This window comes from Octopus sinensis, linkage group LG1 (genome assembly GCF_006345805.1).
Source record: "Octopus sinensis linkage group LG1, ASM634580v1, whole genome shotgun sequence".
In the NCBI taxonomy this organism is placed as follows: domain Eukaryota; kingdom Metazoa; phylum Mollusca; class Cephalopoda; order Octopoda; family Octopodidae; genus Octopus; species Octopus sinensis.
This window is the reverse complement of record NC_042997.1, coordinates 168612117-168629616: the sequence shown is the minus strand read 5'-3', so window position 1 is coordinate 168629616 and position 17500 is coordinate 168612117. Positions and strand designations below refer to the sequence as shown.

Genomic DNA, 17500 nt, shown 5'->3' with positions numbered 1-17500 from the left:
GTACCTGTGGAGGCACACTTAGAGAGTAAGGGTGTTGGTCTCATATGGTTATGAGTTCAATTCCTAGACCAAGCAGCACATTGTGTCCTTGAACAAGTCACATCATTTCACGTTGCTCCAGTTTACTAAGCTGTAATGAGTAGTAGTAGCTGACTGCAGTCTTTTCTCCCTCCAGCTCTCACATCCTCAGTGTTCCACTGGTTGAAGACTGAGTGGGCAGAGAAGGTGTTTATGTCTACTCACAACCACACAGGCACCTAAAGCAATTAGCAAGAGAGCGGTTACACACTACCAGATCATACTTGCCTGTGAGCAACAGTTATGCAAGTTTGTATGTGGGTGTGTGTACCCAAACTCACAGACATACACAAAGATAAACATATACACACGTGTGCATCTACATGCATACATGCATGCATGTGTACACACACGCACATCCCTATATGCAATTATATATCCATACATGTAATTTGAACATAAAAGAGGATGTCATAATTTACAAACTTAACCTACCTATTAATACTTTTGTTACCAACCCGGCTGAAACCGCCTCTGGCTCTGAAGTACTAATATCTTGTTTTCATCATTTTAAAATTAAAATCTTCCACCAAACCTTAGTCACAATTTATGTTCCTAACACTGGCTTAATGATAACTAAGTTATTTTACTAATTTCTTTGTTATATTTAAAATAATTGAAAGAAACACAGAACATCTCAAAATGAATACGGTAATGAAAGGGTTAAACAACAGATATGATCTAAACCAGGCATGTCAAACATCCAGCCCTTTTCAAGCTCAAGTGTGGCCTGCAAGTGACTTAGCTAGAGAGATTTAGAAAGGGGAACCCCGCTCCAAATTTTTTATAGTAAAAATAATTAATAATAATTTAATTAATAAAAATAGGGTTATTATTGATGAGCAAGAAAAAGGTTTTTAATAGTTTTTACTTAATAATAAAGACTTGGTATGACAAAAATCTTTGTTGTTAAATACGTGGGCCTCCTGGCAACATGAATATGAACAATGTGGTCCAGAGAGTAACTGCAGTTTGACATGCTTGATTCAATGTATACTGATTAACTAATTTAACACAACACTGCATGTGCAGCAGATCCCTTTTATTATTTTATCATTTGAACAATAACTGATGGGTGACTTTTATTTGAGTAGAGGAACTTAACTATTCCTGCATTTGTAGAAAAAGAGTATAGGAAAGATCATCACATAAAATAACATTGCCTTCATTCTTTATTCATTTCTTAATATTTACTTTGTGGTAGACATACTATACTTTGTTGTTGGATAATCCTTGGATTTGCAGAATGCTTAATATTATTAATCAATTAATAATTCATTAACTAGTTGATTTATGAAGTGTATCATTGGTACTCCTCTATTACACTTTGCCTGCTTCATGAGGATTAGCAACAAGGAAGACATCTGGTCACTGAAAACTTGCTTTGACAAATAGGCATACTGATTTGGTATAACTTTAATATTTGAAAAATTTACTATATTTTGTTCATATTCGTATATCAGCCTGTGGGTGAAATAAAATGGGCTTGCAGGTGCAATTGCAAAGATTGGGTGAGGGTTTCCCCACCCCTGCTTTGTGATCTCCTGCAAAGTGTTCAGACAAAATGCTATTATAATAATCATTTTGTTCTAATCATTGTAGATGAGGTCTTGGAACATTAATGGTCAAATGGATTTTGGAACACTATTGTGCTATATTAAACATAAAAGACTGATAAGGAAATCTTTAATGGAAATGATGAAGCACAAGCATAGTGGTATTGTGTGCATGGGTGTGTGTGTAATGTTTACTATTCTTTTTGTTAATGCACTGCAAGCATACGGTATGTTAAGTCTGATACATGCTTGTATGTGCTCTCAACAGGTATTGCATTCACAGATCACACTTTTGTTTAATTAGCCTGTCTTTCAGCTGTACACATCTATGGTTTAAAAAAGAAATGAAACGACTATTATTGGGAAATTGTTTGAGCTGTCTATTATGTCATGAATCAAGGTATCCTATGTGTTCTCTGGGGAAGAATTTGGTTATCTGTTGGCAGGTCAAAGTTACTTTACTTTTTTCAGAAAAGCTATTTGAGACAAATTTTCTTTAAAATTACCAACTTGGTAATATTTTGAAATTTGACACATAGGCCAGAAATTTATTTGGGAGGGACATAGGCACTGGAATCCATTAAAATGTCTGAATTTGAACACAGACACTAATAATAATAATAATAATAATAATAATAATAATAATAATAATAATAATAATAATAATCCTTTTTAATATAAGCACAAGGCCTGCAATTTTGGGGGCAGTGGCCAGTTGATTACTTTCGTTTCAATATTCAACTGAAAAGACAAAAGGCTAAGCTAAACTTCATGGAATTTGAACTCAGTGTAAAGACAGATGAAATGCTGCTAAGCATTTTGCCCAGCATGCTAATGATTCTGCCAGCTCACCACCTACATAAAAACACCATCCAAACGTGGTCGATGCCAGCCCCACTGCCCCAACTGGCTCCTTTGCCAGCAGCACATAAAAAGCACCATCTGAATGTGGCCAATGCCAGTGCCTCCTGATTCGCTCCCATGCCATTGGCATGAATTGAAGTGCAGTCACAAGTTTCCTAATCCCATTTGAAGTCTGATCAAACAGTTTAATGTTGGTTTAACCTTTTTGATACCAACCTAGCTGAAACCACCTTTGGCTATGTAGTATAAATGTCTTGCTTTTCAAAAGTTCTGAATTAAAACCTTCTACCAAACCTTAGTCACAATTAATGTTTCTAACACTAGCTTAATGATAACTAAGTTATTTTACTAAATTCTTTGTTATATTTAAAATTAACTGAAAGAAGTACAGAGTATCTCAACAGAAATATGGTAACAAAAGGGTTAATAAAGTTATGCCAGATTGTCCTTATATAAAGAAAAAAATGTCAAAAATTATAAATTTTCCTAATAATAAATAATGAATAATATGTAAATAATGACCTCAGAATTTTCCATCATATTATTCCAGTATTCTTAATTTTCTACTTCCTCATTATCTGAAATATTATTGGTTTCAAATTTTTGCACAAGGCCAGCATTCTCAACGGAGGGGCTAAATCAGTTACATCAACCCCAGTGCTCAACTGGTCCTTATTTTATCAACCTCAAAAGAATGAAAGATAAAGTTGACCTTGGCAGAATCTAAACTCAGATCATGCAGACAGACTAAATGCTGCTAAGCATTTTGCCTGGTGTGCTAACATTTCTGCTAGCTTGCCACCTCATAACCTGAAATAATATTAAGTGCATTGTATGACACCAGTTGTTCATTATATAGAAAAAAACATCTGAAGGGCATTGTATGACATCAGTTATTCACCTTGTGGTAAGGTTACCCACACATTAATGACAACCTATACTGACAGCAGCCAACACTTCTAATTGATTTCACGTTACTTCTGTCTCCCAAGCTAATTATGTGGGAGGAAAGTCTCTACAAAGAGAAAATTAGATGACAAATAGATAAGACCATGTACACATGTTTAACATTGAAACAGACCCATTACAGCTAGCATTGCTCTTAGTTCATATCTAATCTTTCTAATTTGTAGTTCTGTATAAATTATAAATATTACATAAAGTAATAAGTTTTATATAAAATATTTTACATATATAACAAATATTTTTTTACAACAATAAATTCTATGTAAAATATACTGCATGTATAATATACTAAATATATAAAATGTATTTTTACATAAGTAATTTTTTTTTAGATGAACTATACTTATTACAGCAATAATTTTAAGATAATATATATTTTTACATTAAGTATATTTATTAGGAATTTTGTGGTTTTACATAAAATATTTGATAAGTAACTAAGTCATTGTTATTTTGCTACAAGAAGGCAATGAGTTGGCAGAATCAATCAAACTTTAGAAAAACTGCATTGTCACTTTTCTTTTGGCTTTTTGTATTCTGAGTTCAAATTCTACCAAAACTGACATTGCATTTTGTCCTCTTTGAATTAATAACATAAAGCATCAATCAAGTATTAGGATCAATGATATCAACTAACCCCCATCTCTCAAAACTGCTGGCCTTGTGCCTTAATCAAAAACCATTATTCAGACATAAGTCAGTGTTGATCAAGCATTACCGATATGTTTCAGCATTGAGCATCATATATTTTTGAATGTCTGAGACTACAATGTGCACTATGTTTGTCTTTCCTTAAAAGACTGTAGAGTGTGATGGTATAGACATGTGGCTGCTATTATTTCTAGTAGGCTGAGTGACCACAAAGAGGTTTCCTTGCTAGATCAATTCTTATTAGTTATACAGTGCAGAAGGGTTTTAAGATATTCAAAGCACTAGACTTACTACATTGCAATATGTACCTTTCTACATATATATACTTTATAGGTGTGGCCTGTGTGGTAAGAAGCTTGCTTCCCAACCACAGGTTCTGGGTTCAATCCCACTGTGTGGCACCTTGAACGGATCAAAGCCTTGTAAGTGGATTTAGCAGACGGAAACTGAAAGAAGCCCATTTTATATATATATATGTATGTACAATTTAAAAATAGGATAAAATCTTTATAAGAATTTATCAAGTAGTTAGCATGAAAAACGCCATAAGGGAAAATTTATTAATTATTCCCTTTAAATACATTTGTTTATATTAAGGGCTTTACTATATATAAATGTGTTTATTATGGTAGTTTGACTTTAAGAGTCCCTCCTAGCATGAGGCATTTATGTATAGTAATGCCCTTAATATAAAATATATATATATATATGTATGTATATATCTGTGCATGTGTGTCTTTGAGCCTGTTTGTTCCCCCATCACCGCTTGGCAACCAATGTTGGTGTGTTTATGTCCTCTTAACTTAGAAGTTCATCAGGAGGTTGATCAGTGCTTTTGTTTTCTTCTACTGACTTATTCATAATGAAGAAAAATTCCTATCAAGTGGAATATTATTTGACAGAGATTAGGCTGCTATATCATTGACTTGTTTATCTCTTTGTTTCATTCCTTGTTGACTTGCTGGTTTCATTGTTTTGTCAGTAGATGAACTATCAGAGAATGAAGTCGTATTCACAAAGATCATCTTTGAATGTCAGAAATAGCCGAGTACCTGATTGAACTTTCAAAATTTATTTCTGTTTTATATTTTATTTACAAAACCAACATTAGTATGTGAACCAAGAGAATTTGTTTACATGGAAATCAGTTAGAATAATGACAAGGAAAAACAATGAGGTGAGATAGACGTCTTTGATACAAGTAAAAGAGATTGCCAAATAGGTGATGGTTATTGGAAGAGTTTGGGGAGTGGTAGAAACAGAAACAATAAATTCAGAATAGAGAAAAGAGACTCTTGACCAGAGTTATTGGAAGTCATTGTTATCAAAACCTCAAAGAAAGGAGTGAGCAGAGAGAATAGATTCTTGGAGTACACAAGTACCATGTTATGGAGAAAAGTTGGTGTAGGGTGTAAAATTTATGAATTTATGGTTTTATATCAAAAATAGAATAATTATTACGGAGATGTACTTGCATAGCAAGTGACTTGATCTGAGACAAATTAATTTTAAATGTTGAAGTGAATCTAACAGTTTTTGTATGTTTCTTAAATGGCTTATAAACACCTTCCACGCTGCAGAATAATTATTATTTATATTAGCATTGTATCATTATTATCTACATTAGAATGTAAGGCAGCAAGCTGGCAGAATCATCAAGTATGCTGAGCAAAATGCTTAGTAGCATTTTATCTGAGTTCAAATTCTGCTGAGTTTGACTTTCCCCTCAAATTTCAGGTTTTGTGTCTATAATAGAAAGCACTGTCTATATTAGAATTGTAACTTCACCAAAGACAGAATATTTGTTTCACATGATAAAAGCATAATTCATTTCTTTATAGTTTTCATTTAACTGTGTTTATTCTTCTGAGGATAAATAACGCTTGAAGCAGGGGACTTTTTTTTGCCAGACTATTAAGAAGTTAATTCAAGTTAGAGTATTAACTACTTCAACTAGGGTGGAGCACCCCTTGCCCTTGAGCATAATTCTGCCCACATTCAAAATTGAAACCATCTGCTGATGAAATCTCTAAAAATCTATTCAGAAAAAAATCCAGTTTAAGTCTTTGGTAATTCAATTAAAATTTTAAAAAAGGATTTAAGCCTTTAGTAATTTAATGTCAGTCAAAAAAAAAAAAAAAAAGAAAAAGAAAAAAAGAAAGTGTTTAAGCCTTCAGAAATTTGATATAAAGTTGAAGGCTTATGGAATTGTAAAATTAAAATTTCATTATTTTTCTCAGTACAGATTAAATCCTGAATGTTGTTATGCATTTGTAATTTACCCCTGATACAAAAAAGTTTCTTTACTCCTTATTTAAACTAACGATATTTACAAAAGTGCTAAATATCTCACAAGAAACAGCAAGGAAATCAAGGAAGATCTAGTTTGAACCTCACAACATCCTATTATTCTAATTTGATAAATTTTAAAATTAAATGCTTCTGTAGCAAATTATAATACTGCAAATGCCAATGAGAAAAGATGGTGTACATCTCAGTTAATATTAACTTCTCTGCAAACCAGAGACACTGTACCTATGTAATGTGGTTGTTTCATCATAAGTTTGTTTTGATCAAGCAGCTCTATAGAGAAAGGTATTCCATTCATGACCATCCTATCTTTTTCCAATGCATAGAAAACTCAGAATCACATTATCCAATCTATCCTTTTTAACATATTAGACTCTGATTTGAAGGAAATTTAACAACTACATCTAGCAAGTTGAATGGCCACATAGAAATTGGTTAGCATTATTATATAATAAATTAATATGGTTAAATTTAACTGAAATAGTGGGATGCTGATCTACATTTCTAATAGTAATTAACTTTAATCTCTCTTACATTCTGATTTCAAATCCTGCAAAAGTTTATGTTTGATTTTCACCCCTCTCACATCATGAGAAATAAACATTAGTCATGCCCTCATAGGAATTCAATCAACTAACTTCCTTTCTTATAAATTTTGTGGCTTTTTACCAAAGTAAGAATCATCTCCAATATATGTGTGGCTTTGTGCCAAAGTAAAAAAAGTAATCAATATTTGTAATCATCAATAAACAATTTATTTTGGCCTCACTCATCTTGATTTATGAAAACAAAATATTTTGTTCACAAAATATTACAGTAATATAAAAACTTCTGGAGCCATCGTATGGTTTAACTCACTTTGTCTTGTAATAATGGTTTCAAATTTTGGTACCAGGCCAGCTATTTCAGGGAAGGAGTAAGTCAATTACATTGACCCCTGTGCTCAATTGGTACTTATTTTATTGACCTTAAAAGGATGAAATGCAAAGTCAACCGTGGTAGAATTTAAACTCAGAACATAAAGATGGACAAAATGCTGCCAAGCATGTTTCCCTGTAGGCTAACAATTCTGCCAGCTCACTGTCTTACTCTCTCATAATAATAAACTAAGAAATCAATTCAGTACTTAATTTCTCTCATTCTTATCAGATTTTTTTAACATTATATAACAGAACTCCAATTCACATTCCTTACTCACTCCCCTTGTTTCTATGTTGTCTTGTATATTTTGTCACACTATGATAATTGAAAAGTGGAATGGAAGGATAGACAAATATTTGTTTTATACACATATTGAAACATGCACTATATCTGACTATATTTAAACATGTATAAGTTGCAAAAAGAAAAAAAAAAGTTTCATAAAAGAAAACATAAATGAAATGACCCAAGATGTTTACACATGTGTTAAAGTTTAGCAAAATAAAGTGAAATGATACATTCAGTAATTACAATGCATTGAATAAGATGAATTAAAAACTATTTTGTGTAAAGTTCTTATAGTGCAATGGTTTTTCCATGTTTAGAAACATAATACACTGTGTTTTAATTACCATGGTGACCAAGTATATTTTACAACAAAAAAATGACATTGACAGACAGACATAGAGATGGGTTTTTTATGATTATAACAGACAGCAACTATTGAAGCTAGCTTTTGTACGGAACAACACTCATCATAATTTAATTTCAGAGATAGTTCTTACACATTTTCTGTGACACAAAAGAAAAAAAAAAAAGAAATGTTGATTTGAAAATGGCACAACTCTCTTCAGGCATCTTGGAATATATGAAATTAATATTTTTTTGTCTTTTTTTTTAAATTTTCTTTATTCTTTTTCTTTTTCCCTTATTTATTTTTTGCATAATTATTTTCGTCAGATTTCTGTATAATTATTTATTTAAAATCACAAAAGAGCTTAAAGCAAAAATGTAGCTTTGGCAATAATAAGAAAATACTAGAAACAAACAAGACCAAGTTTATTTAATTATGAAACTTTCATAGGAATCTCTATTAAGCAAACTAAATCTCTCAGTTCTACTAATGCCTTAAAAAAAATAAAATCATCATCGTCATCATCATCATAAACCTCCTCTTCCTCCTCCTCCTCCTCCTCATCATCATCATCATTCTACATCCATTTTTTTTTACCATCCATTATTCCATGCTGGTATGGACTGCATGGGTGGGCCTCATGGCACTTGCTGTGGTCATTCATCCTCTGTTGCACACACAATAACATAGAAATCTACTAAGCTTTGTTGCTGTGTATGTCATAATTTGTTTTCTTCTGCCAAAATTTTTACAGTTGAATGTCTTTCTTATTGTCAACCACTTTACAGTTGTAGACTGAGTACTTTTTATCACACCACAAGCATTAGAGAGGTTTTCTGTGGCTAGACCAAACAGTCTCCTCTAGCCTGCCTCAATTTTATTTCAGAGTTACTGTTCTTCTAGATGGGTTGCCTGTATTGTAAATTGAATCAGCCCTTAATCTCCTCCATTCATTCCTCACATTTTTTGCTACAGAATTAAAATATTTTCTAATTATGATGATATTAATTTCAACATGAATTTTGAGTTGACTTAAATAACTGAATGAATGGATAATCAAAATAAGCCAAAGCTTTATTTATTTATCTATTTATTTATTTATTTATTTATTTGTTTATATTCATGATATTATTACAAGAATTTTCTGTAATTTAAAAAAAAATTTCCATGGATGAGTATCAAGCTTCAACTCTATCGTTAATCACTTCACCATATCTGCACCCATATGTTAGTCACATTGAGCTAGGCACATCTGTTGTAATGTTGTCACACAAGAGATATATGATAACGTCTGTACACAAATTTTTATACATATTGAATGTTTGTGTCGCTGAATGAAGGGAGCTGCTTGTTCAAGTGTGATAGATTCAAATTCAATGTCCATTATGTCTCTGCAGAACAATTCTGTTGACGCAGCTGTGAACAATAAAGATATTGGGAAAATTACTGGCAATAGACATCTCATCAAGAGGAAGAAATGTCTGTCATCCATTTAACCCTTTAGTTACCATACTTCTGTTGAAGTACACTGCCTTCAATTAAATTATTTTTGTAAAATGAAGTATTTTGTAAAATAACTTTGTCAATTTTAGACTGGGATTTGGAACATAAAATTAGAATTTGGAACATAAATTTAGAAAGGAATTTTGATGGAAGATCTCAATTTGGATCACTTTAAAGCAGGAAGTTTTATTCATGGAATCAAAGATGACCTCAGTGTAGCTGGTATTTAAAGGGTTAAAGAGAAGACCTGACAAATGAAGTGAGTTCATGGCTCGCAGGATGGCCTGCTGTGCTAACCTTGGATTGTAGGGCGACCTACTGTGCTTGAGGAGACCTATTGAGTCAAGTACATCAACATTAAAATAAAAATCAAATGGAAATTGTAGTTGTGATACCCATGCCGGTGGCATGTAAAAAGCACCATCTGAACGTGGCCGATGCCAGTGCCACCTTGACAGGCGTCTGTGCCAGTGACACGTAAAAAGCACCAACCGATTGTGGCCATTTGCCAGCCTCCTCTGGCCCCTGTGCTGGTGGCACATAAAAATCACCCACTACACTCATGGAGTTGTTGGCATTAGGAAGGGCATCCAGCTGTAGAAACACTGCCAGATCAGACTGGAGCCTGGTGCAGCCTTCTGGCTTCCCAGCCCCCAGTCGAACTGTCCAACCATGCTAGCATGGAAAACGGACGTTAAACGATGATGAGGATGAATGCAAAACCTAAACTTAAGTTGAATAGCAATTTGAAGAATTCATCTAATTCCAGAAAAATATTAACATTTCATTTTTTCTTCCCTTTTGCAGATTCAAATCACCCCAAAGTCAAAAGGATTAAGAGATTAACCACATGATTTAAAACACCAGATTGAAAGAAAAACAAAAAAACTTCATACCACTGAATTTTCACTTTAGTTCCATTCATTTATATTCAAGAAATATTCCAGTTAACAAACTTTATGAAATTCTATAGAATCCTCACTTTATATTTGTATACCTGTGGATGGATTTAACTTCTAGCACATAGTAATTTCTTTCACTTTGTATTTCATAAGAGTTTGTTGTTTCTGGAATTTAAGGAATCATGTCAAACCAAATGAACTTTTGTCTTTTGTTAATATGTCTTTTTGCATACAATGGTAAGTTTTACCTTTAATATTCAATCTAATGAGAATTGCTGGTAGATATAAATTTATCAGCACTATTACCAAAATGCTTTGTAATATTTCACTCCTTATCATTCAGATTACTTTGTTAAATGTCATGCTAATTTATTCACATGGTTTTGAATTAAATATCATTAACTTGTAGCCTCAAGATTTCAGTTATGTGATTGCTTATTTTTAGAAAGCCATTGTAGGGTAGGTGTGAAAAGCCAGATCTGGTCAGTTTGAACATAAGACAAGTAGAATACTGAGGCCAGATATTGCCAATTTAAATGCTAAAGGGTTAATTATGTCTGTTTACATTCCGAGTTCAAGTCTTACTAAGATTGACATGATGTTTTGTCCTTTTTGGGGTCAGTAAAATAAATATCAATAACATACTGAATTTAAGCTAATTGGTGACACCTGCTTTTATGGTTTTTGTCCATGAACTATTGTTAGAAATCAATAATTTATCTAATATAAAATGATGGAATGACAGAAACAGAAGCACACTGAACTAAATGCTATATGCTATTTAGTTTGTCTTTAAACACTGTGTTCAAGATTGCTGGAGTTGAATTTGAACTTCATCCCTTCTAGGTTGATACTGATAAAACAAGCACAAGTCATACACTGCAATAGAAGCAATCGATTAAACTCTTCACATTCAAAGTTGTCTTTGTTCCAATGTATGGAATATAATGAGTTGTAAGTCTAAATAGTAATGACCTGATTCATAATTAAGGTCTTGACCCAGATTCAGCTTTTGGTTATGACTGTTATTACGATGTTTATACATTTGTTTTGCAAGATTCCTCATGTGTGTGTGGTTATTTGGCAAAAAAAGAAAAAAATGACCACCCCGAAATATATATTTCTTTATTGCCCACAAGGAGCTAAACATAGAGGGGACAATCAAGGACAGACATAGGGTTTAAGTCGATTACATCGACCCCAGTGCGAAACTGGTACTTTATTTATCGACCCCGAAAGGATAAAAGGCAAAGTCGACCTCGGTGGAAATTTGAACTCAGAACATAACGACAGACAAAATACTGCTAACCATTTCACCCAGCACGCTAACATGTCTGCCAGCTCCCAAAATATAACAATGTTGTTATGACTATTTCACTTACTCCACTTCCTTGAGAAAGGCATGAATGCCATAGCTCAAACCACAAAATCTCAATTATTTCACTCTTACACACAAAAATATTGAAGCATTAAATTCAGCTTCACAAATTTACAGAGAAAAAGAAATTGTCGTTTTTTTTGTCTTTGTTTCAAAGAAAAGGGAGGGCAGCATCCAAGATTTCCAGGAGGATTGAGGAAGCTATTCTCAGACTGAAGACTTGGCTTTTATGCTTGCAATAGAAAGGACTCCTCTAAAGAGAAGCCCAACAGCTAATTAGGGATGTGAAATGTGTGACAGATTAAGTCTTCTCCAAACCAAGTTCTCGCTGCTGTTTAATATCAAGTAAATTTTGATCAAGCAGACCTGAAATTAGAATCAACTATTTTTCAGCCATAACCATCATGTCTTTTTGTATATCTAAAATGACATTGTCCAACACATCCTTTTTTAAAAAAAAAAACAGTATTGTGTAATTTGAGAGAAATATGACTTCAGCAATTTCTAAAAAGTTGAGATTTCCTTATTGACTCAACACCTGCCAATTATACAGTAACCAAGGGTGCTGAGACAGTTAGAATACTAAACTTAATACAGTGTAATGTGTAGCTATGTATTTCTAGATACTGAGTTCAAATCCCAGTGAGATCATCTCTCTAAATGTTATTCCTCCATAGTTGACAAAATAATTATTAGAATCAAGCACATTATAAAGTGCGATTTCTGTATTACAAAATGATTATATAAATAGGCAATTAAACAATCCAGATCTTTGCAATGTCTTTTTTTTTTGCTTCAGTTGCTGGTAATGATTGCATTCATGAGAAAAGATGTGGGAGTTGCATACAACGCAATGGGACATGCAGCTGGTGCCTCTCCCCTGTAAGTTATTTTGTGCTTTTATGCAATACTTCAACATTAGAAAAATTAAATTGAATTCTTTTAAGATTAAACACACACACACACACACACACATACACACACATATATATGTACAGATTGTGTATATTACATTGTGCAAATTTAGACTATTTTTTGCTAATCTATTTTTCTTCAGTGTTAAATATTTGTACCTCTAATTTTCCATAATAACATGGGTTAAATAATTTTCATGTGATATGTGTTTAAAAAAATCAAAGAAAAAAAAAGCAGTCTCTGAAACCCCATGAATTGAAAGTTCTTTAATGTGATGTTGTTACTCATAAGAAAGCTAATGGTGTATTGTAACTTATCCAAGTTGGGACATAGTTATTTAAAACAAAAGATACCTATTACTTTCCCATTCTAAGTGTCATTCAATCCACTTGCCATTAGCAAAAAAATATTAATTTTATTATTTAAATTCAAGGATTTTCATGGTGCCTCAAGATGTGAAACCAGAGGAACTTTACTGAGAGAAGGCTGTTCTGAAAGTTCAATCTATCAGTCTGTGAATGCAGCTCATTTGAAAAAGGTAAGAAATGTGTATTCCTGAATGTAATTTTCCAACCAAATATTTTTATGCAAATATGTAAACTTTAATAACATTAGCAACTTTAAGTAAAACCTAACATCTTGCCTAATTAAACACTTCCACTTGGGTGCATTTAGTTGAATTCACTATGTTACAAGTATTCAGACTAGGCCTCTGGTTTGAGGCCTGGTAGGCAGAATTGGTAAATAGAGGAAACTGAAAGTCTGTCAGAAGAACCATTCCTATTTTCGCATAAGCCTTTAAGCCAAATCTCTGGTCTGAGGATAATTAACAGCCTCAAAACTCCTGGAAAGGGTCATGCAGTGCCCTTCCTCATCTGATTAAATCATTAAAAACGTTGCTACTACAATGATCTCTACCCTAATGAACTAGCTCCCTGTATATCCTCACCTTCTCCAACCAGACTGTCTCTCTCCACCAATCTCTCTTCTTCTTCTTGTCACCATTACTGTGTCTCATTTTGCGAGCCCTTCACAAAGCACATTTCCTGGTCCTTGCTTTCCAGAATGCCAGCTCCCTGAAATTCTTTCCTACTTATGTTTTTTTTTTCTGCAGACATTGACTTAGAAATGTTCAAATTGAATGTCATCTACATCAATCACCAAGAACAAATTGACAAGTTTATAGACATAGTTCCTCTTCTTTTGATTCTGAGACCCCCTTCAGTCACGACACAGACCATGGGGTTGCACCTAGAAAGTTACCCTCACAGGCACAAGTGCGGACAAGGTTGTTTTATAGAAGACCAGCAGTCGCCTATGCATACTGGCCTCCCCTCTCCATACCACCAGTGTTATCCAAGGGAAAGGCAAAGGCCGATACAGCTTGTCACCTGTGATGTCACAACTCATTTCTACAGCTGAGTGAACTGGAGCAACGTGAAATAAAGTGTCTTGCTCAAGAACACAACACGCAGCCCGATCTGGGATTCGAACTCACAACCTCATGATTGTAAGCTCGACACTCTAACCACTGAGCCATGCACTTTCTTTTGATAAGCTTATTATATATATATATATTTGCATGGATACCCTATTTACTCAAGCATAATAAAGGAAATTTAATACAACATATCTAAGTGGAAACTGGCAGAGTTTCGGACAGAATCATCATCATCATCCAGTCTCACTGTTTGCATGGTTGCATGGATTCTGATGACTGTCACCATCCAATCCCTTTGAACTTGGAACTTGAATCCTAATGAATGTCTTGTGGTATTTGTTCCAACTCTCTAAAATCTAAGTTCAAATCCTACCAAGGTCAACTTTACATTTCATCCTTCAAGGTTTGATTAAAAAGTACCAATCCAGGATGGTGGACTGGCAGAACTGTAAGAATGTCAGAGTTGATACCTTGTTGTATTTGTTCTGGCTCATTGTGTTCTGAGTTCAATTCTCATGATGGCTTACATAGGTAACAGCCTTAATCCATTGCCTGATTTAATATCCCCATTGGTACCTTGGATGCTTTTAGTAGAGTCTACTCTATTGCAGGCATTTGGATCAGGTCTTTGGTTTCAGGACACCTTCATCCCCAATTCCTACGAGTTTCAAAGACCCACTACAAAATCTGAGCACAGCCTTCCCTCTTGACTAAAAAAAAACAACTAAAATTGTGAGTTAGCATTATATGCAAATGTAAAAGAAAAATAGATAAGAGAAATATGATACTGATTTTTTAGGACCAAAATGTTGGGATTTCATTATATTCAAGAACACGATGTACTTGAGTAAATATGGTAATTCATTTTACTTGAAAGTTTTGTTTCTTTACTCTGCAGAATAGAAGAGCTACAAAGAAGAGACTTTTGAAACCTCAAAGAGTTGTTCTACAACTTGTGCCAAGTAAGTATTCTCTTTTCTTTATTTTAGGTATATTAAATTACAATGAGGTAGAGAACTAGAATAGATGCTTATAGTATCTAGTTGTATACCCGAGTTCAAATCCTATTTCTGTCTTTTATCCATCTGGAATCAGTAACATGTCTTTAATTCAAGACAACAATATTTTTCAAGTTCAATTTACATATTTTCCAGATACTGGTTATGTTTTGCCTGTGAAAGGGTTTTTAATACAAAAAGATGCCCATAACCGTTTGGGAGGTGTAAGTAAAAAATATTTTCACTTTTCATTTTTTCATTGGTTTTAGTAATTTGACGGTGGTCAAGCTGGGGTTACCACCTTTTAAGGGGTTCTAATTGATCATACCAGTTCAAGTATTTATTTTATCAATCATTAGTAACTGAATAATTAAGTTTTATATTTTTCTTTTTGCTGTGGAGGAAGGCGTAAAGAAACATAACTCACCACATTATTTTATACTAGTATACACAAACACAGACTCAAATATACTTATACATGTACACATATGTATCCTGATCATCATCATTACTTTGTGTATTCTTTTCATGCTGGACTGGGTTGGATAGGTTTTCATGGATCCAGTCAGTTCTTATTTGAAGTTACTGCCCTCCGAGATTAGTTAGCGAACCATGTTTTGCTTGTACAGTCCATTTTTGACATACACCAATGTATTGGGTGCATTTTATCATAGCACCAATATTAGAGCGGTTGCTTGTAACTACCTGCAATCTTTGGAATTAGTTCTTTGAATTAGTATCCAAAGAAAAATAATAGTAGTCTGTTGTTTTCAGTTCATCATCCGTTGTATTGTTTAAAGTTAGAAATGGAACACAACAGTTCCAAGAAAAAAAACAAAAAAACTTACAGAATAACATCAGAAAATGAGATTAATGTTGTGTTCTAATTCTGTAATTCTGTGCAGCCAAGGATGCAGTAGAGAACATTTTTAAGTGTCTTGCTCAACCACAAGAAACCTAATTTGTCTTTTGCTTACACACTCAGTTCTAATAAATAATTTTCCTATCAGATATGTTCTGAGATTCCATTAACTTTAAGTTCTCTGGCCAAAGCATTCAGCTCTATTAAACTCAATCTGAATATCGAACGAGCTGTGTTAAATTGTAATAGAATAAATCAGATTTTACTATAAGATAATTAATTACTATAGTAGGGTTACTAGACAGTTTCTTATCTAATGAAGAACTCTTTCATAAACAGTCACATCTATCACCTCTCCTTATACATCAGAATATATGCTGATGTGGAAGCTTTTGCACAGTTACTTAATCTGCTAGAAATAACAGCAAAATAGCTTTCAAATCATACACTATTTACTCAATAAAGAAAGATTTGCTGAACAAGGTAGTCACTGAAATTAAAATTAAAAAAAAGGAAAAATGAAAAACAGTGGAATGCCTTTTGATTATAGGTCTTCTGATGGTGACCTGAGGCAAAACACCATCAAATAAAACAAGAACAATAAGCACCACTTTTGTTTCTCTTTTCATTAATGCAGTAAACATCTGATTAAGGGTATTGCAGTTGTCACATAGTTCTACATTAATAAGCAGTTCTGCTTATTTATAATAGTTTCTAACATAGGCACAAGGAAAGAATTTTGAGGTGGGGAGGAGTAAGCCAATTAAATTACACCCAATACTTGACTGCTATTTTATTGTTATCAACCTTCGGAAGAACTCAGAAGGTAAAGTGCTGGAATAAATACCACTAGGTATTTTGTCTGACACTCAAACAGTTCTGTCAATTGACAACTCTTTAAAAAAATGCAGTAAACTGACCATATCTGGCTTAAATATTTTACCTGTTTTATGTTCAAACTGGCCAGATCTGACCTCTCAGAACTATCCTACAATGTCATTCTAAAAATAAACAAGCACATCATCAAAATTTTGAGATTACAAGATAATGTATGATAATTCAAAACAATGTGAATAAATAAGCATTACATTTAACAGAGTAAGCTGAATACTAAAGGGTTAAAATAATGATTTCTTCTAACATTGGCACAATGCCGCAAATTTTTGGCAAATGTTAGAGTCATTTAAATTGACCGTGGTTTTTGACCTCTCTTTATTTTACTATGAAATAATAAATTCACAAATTAGTTTAACTGAACTTAAATTTATCTTTGAATTTTTGTTGAACTTGAAAACATAGAGTTTTTCTTATGGTAACTAAAAGAACCAGATTTCAACCAAAATTTAGTAGAAAATTTAATACTTCATTTTATATTCTTTTACAAAGGGCATCACATTACTTGTTAATGCACCAAAGCCTTTAAAGGTAGTAATGAAAAGTGACTGTAATCAGAAGTAAGTATAATCTGTTGTTCCCTTTTTTCCCTGTTATTTGAAATCCTTGCAATTTTCCCGCACACAC

General features: G+C 33.1%; 1 protein-coding gene across 2 annotated transcripts in view; it reads left to right on the top strand.

Moving 5' to 3' along the window:
* LOC115212997 (tenascin-X) overlaps positions 1-17500 on the top strand; it is a 113380-nt gene that overhangs the window by 2174 nt on the left and 93706 nt on the right. For both annotated transcript variants that reach the window (XM_036506804.1, XM_029781887.2), the window contains exons 2-7: positions 10291-10622; positions 12563-12645; positions 13112-13216; positions 15018-15081; positions 15274-15341; positions 17366-17433. In XM_036506804.1, coding sequence (XP_036362697.1) covers positions 10568-10622; positions 12563-12645; positions 13112-13216; positions 15018-15081; positions 15274-15341; positions 17366-17433 — 443 coding nt within the window. In that variant the 5' untranslated portion in view covers positions 10291-10567. The remainder of the gene's footprint in view (positions 1-10290; positions 10623-12562; positions 12646-13111; positions 13217-15017; positions 15082-15273; positions 15342-17365; positions 17434-17500) is intronic.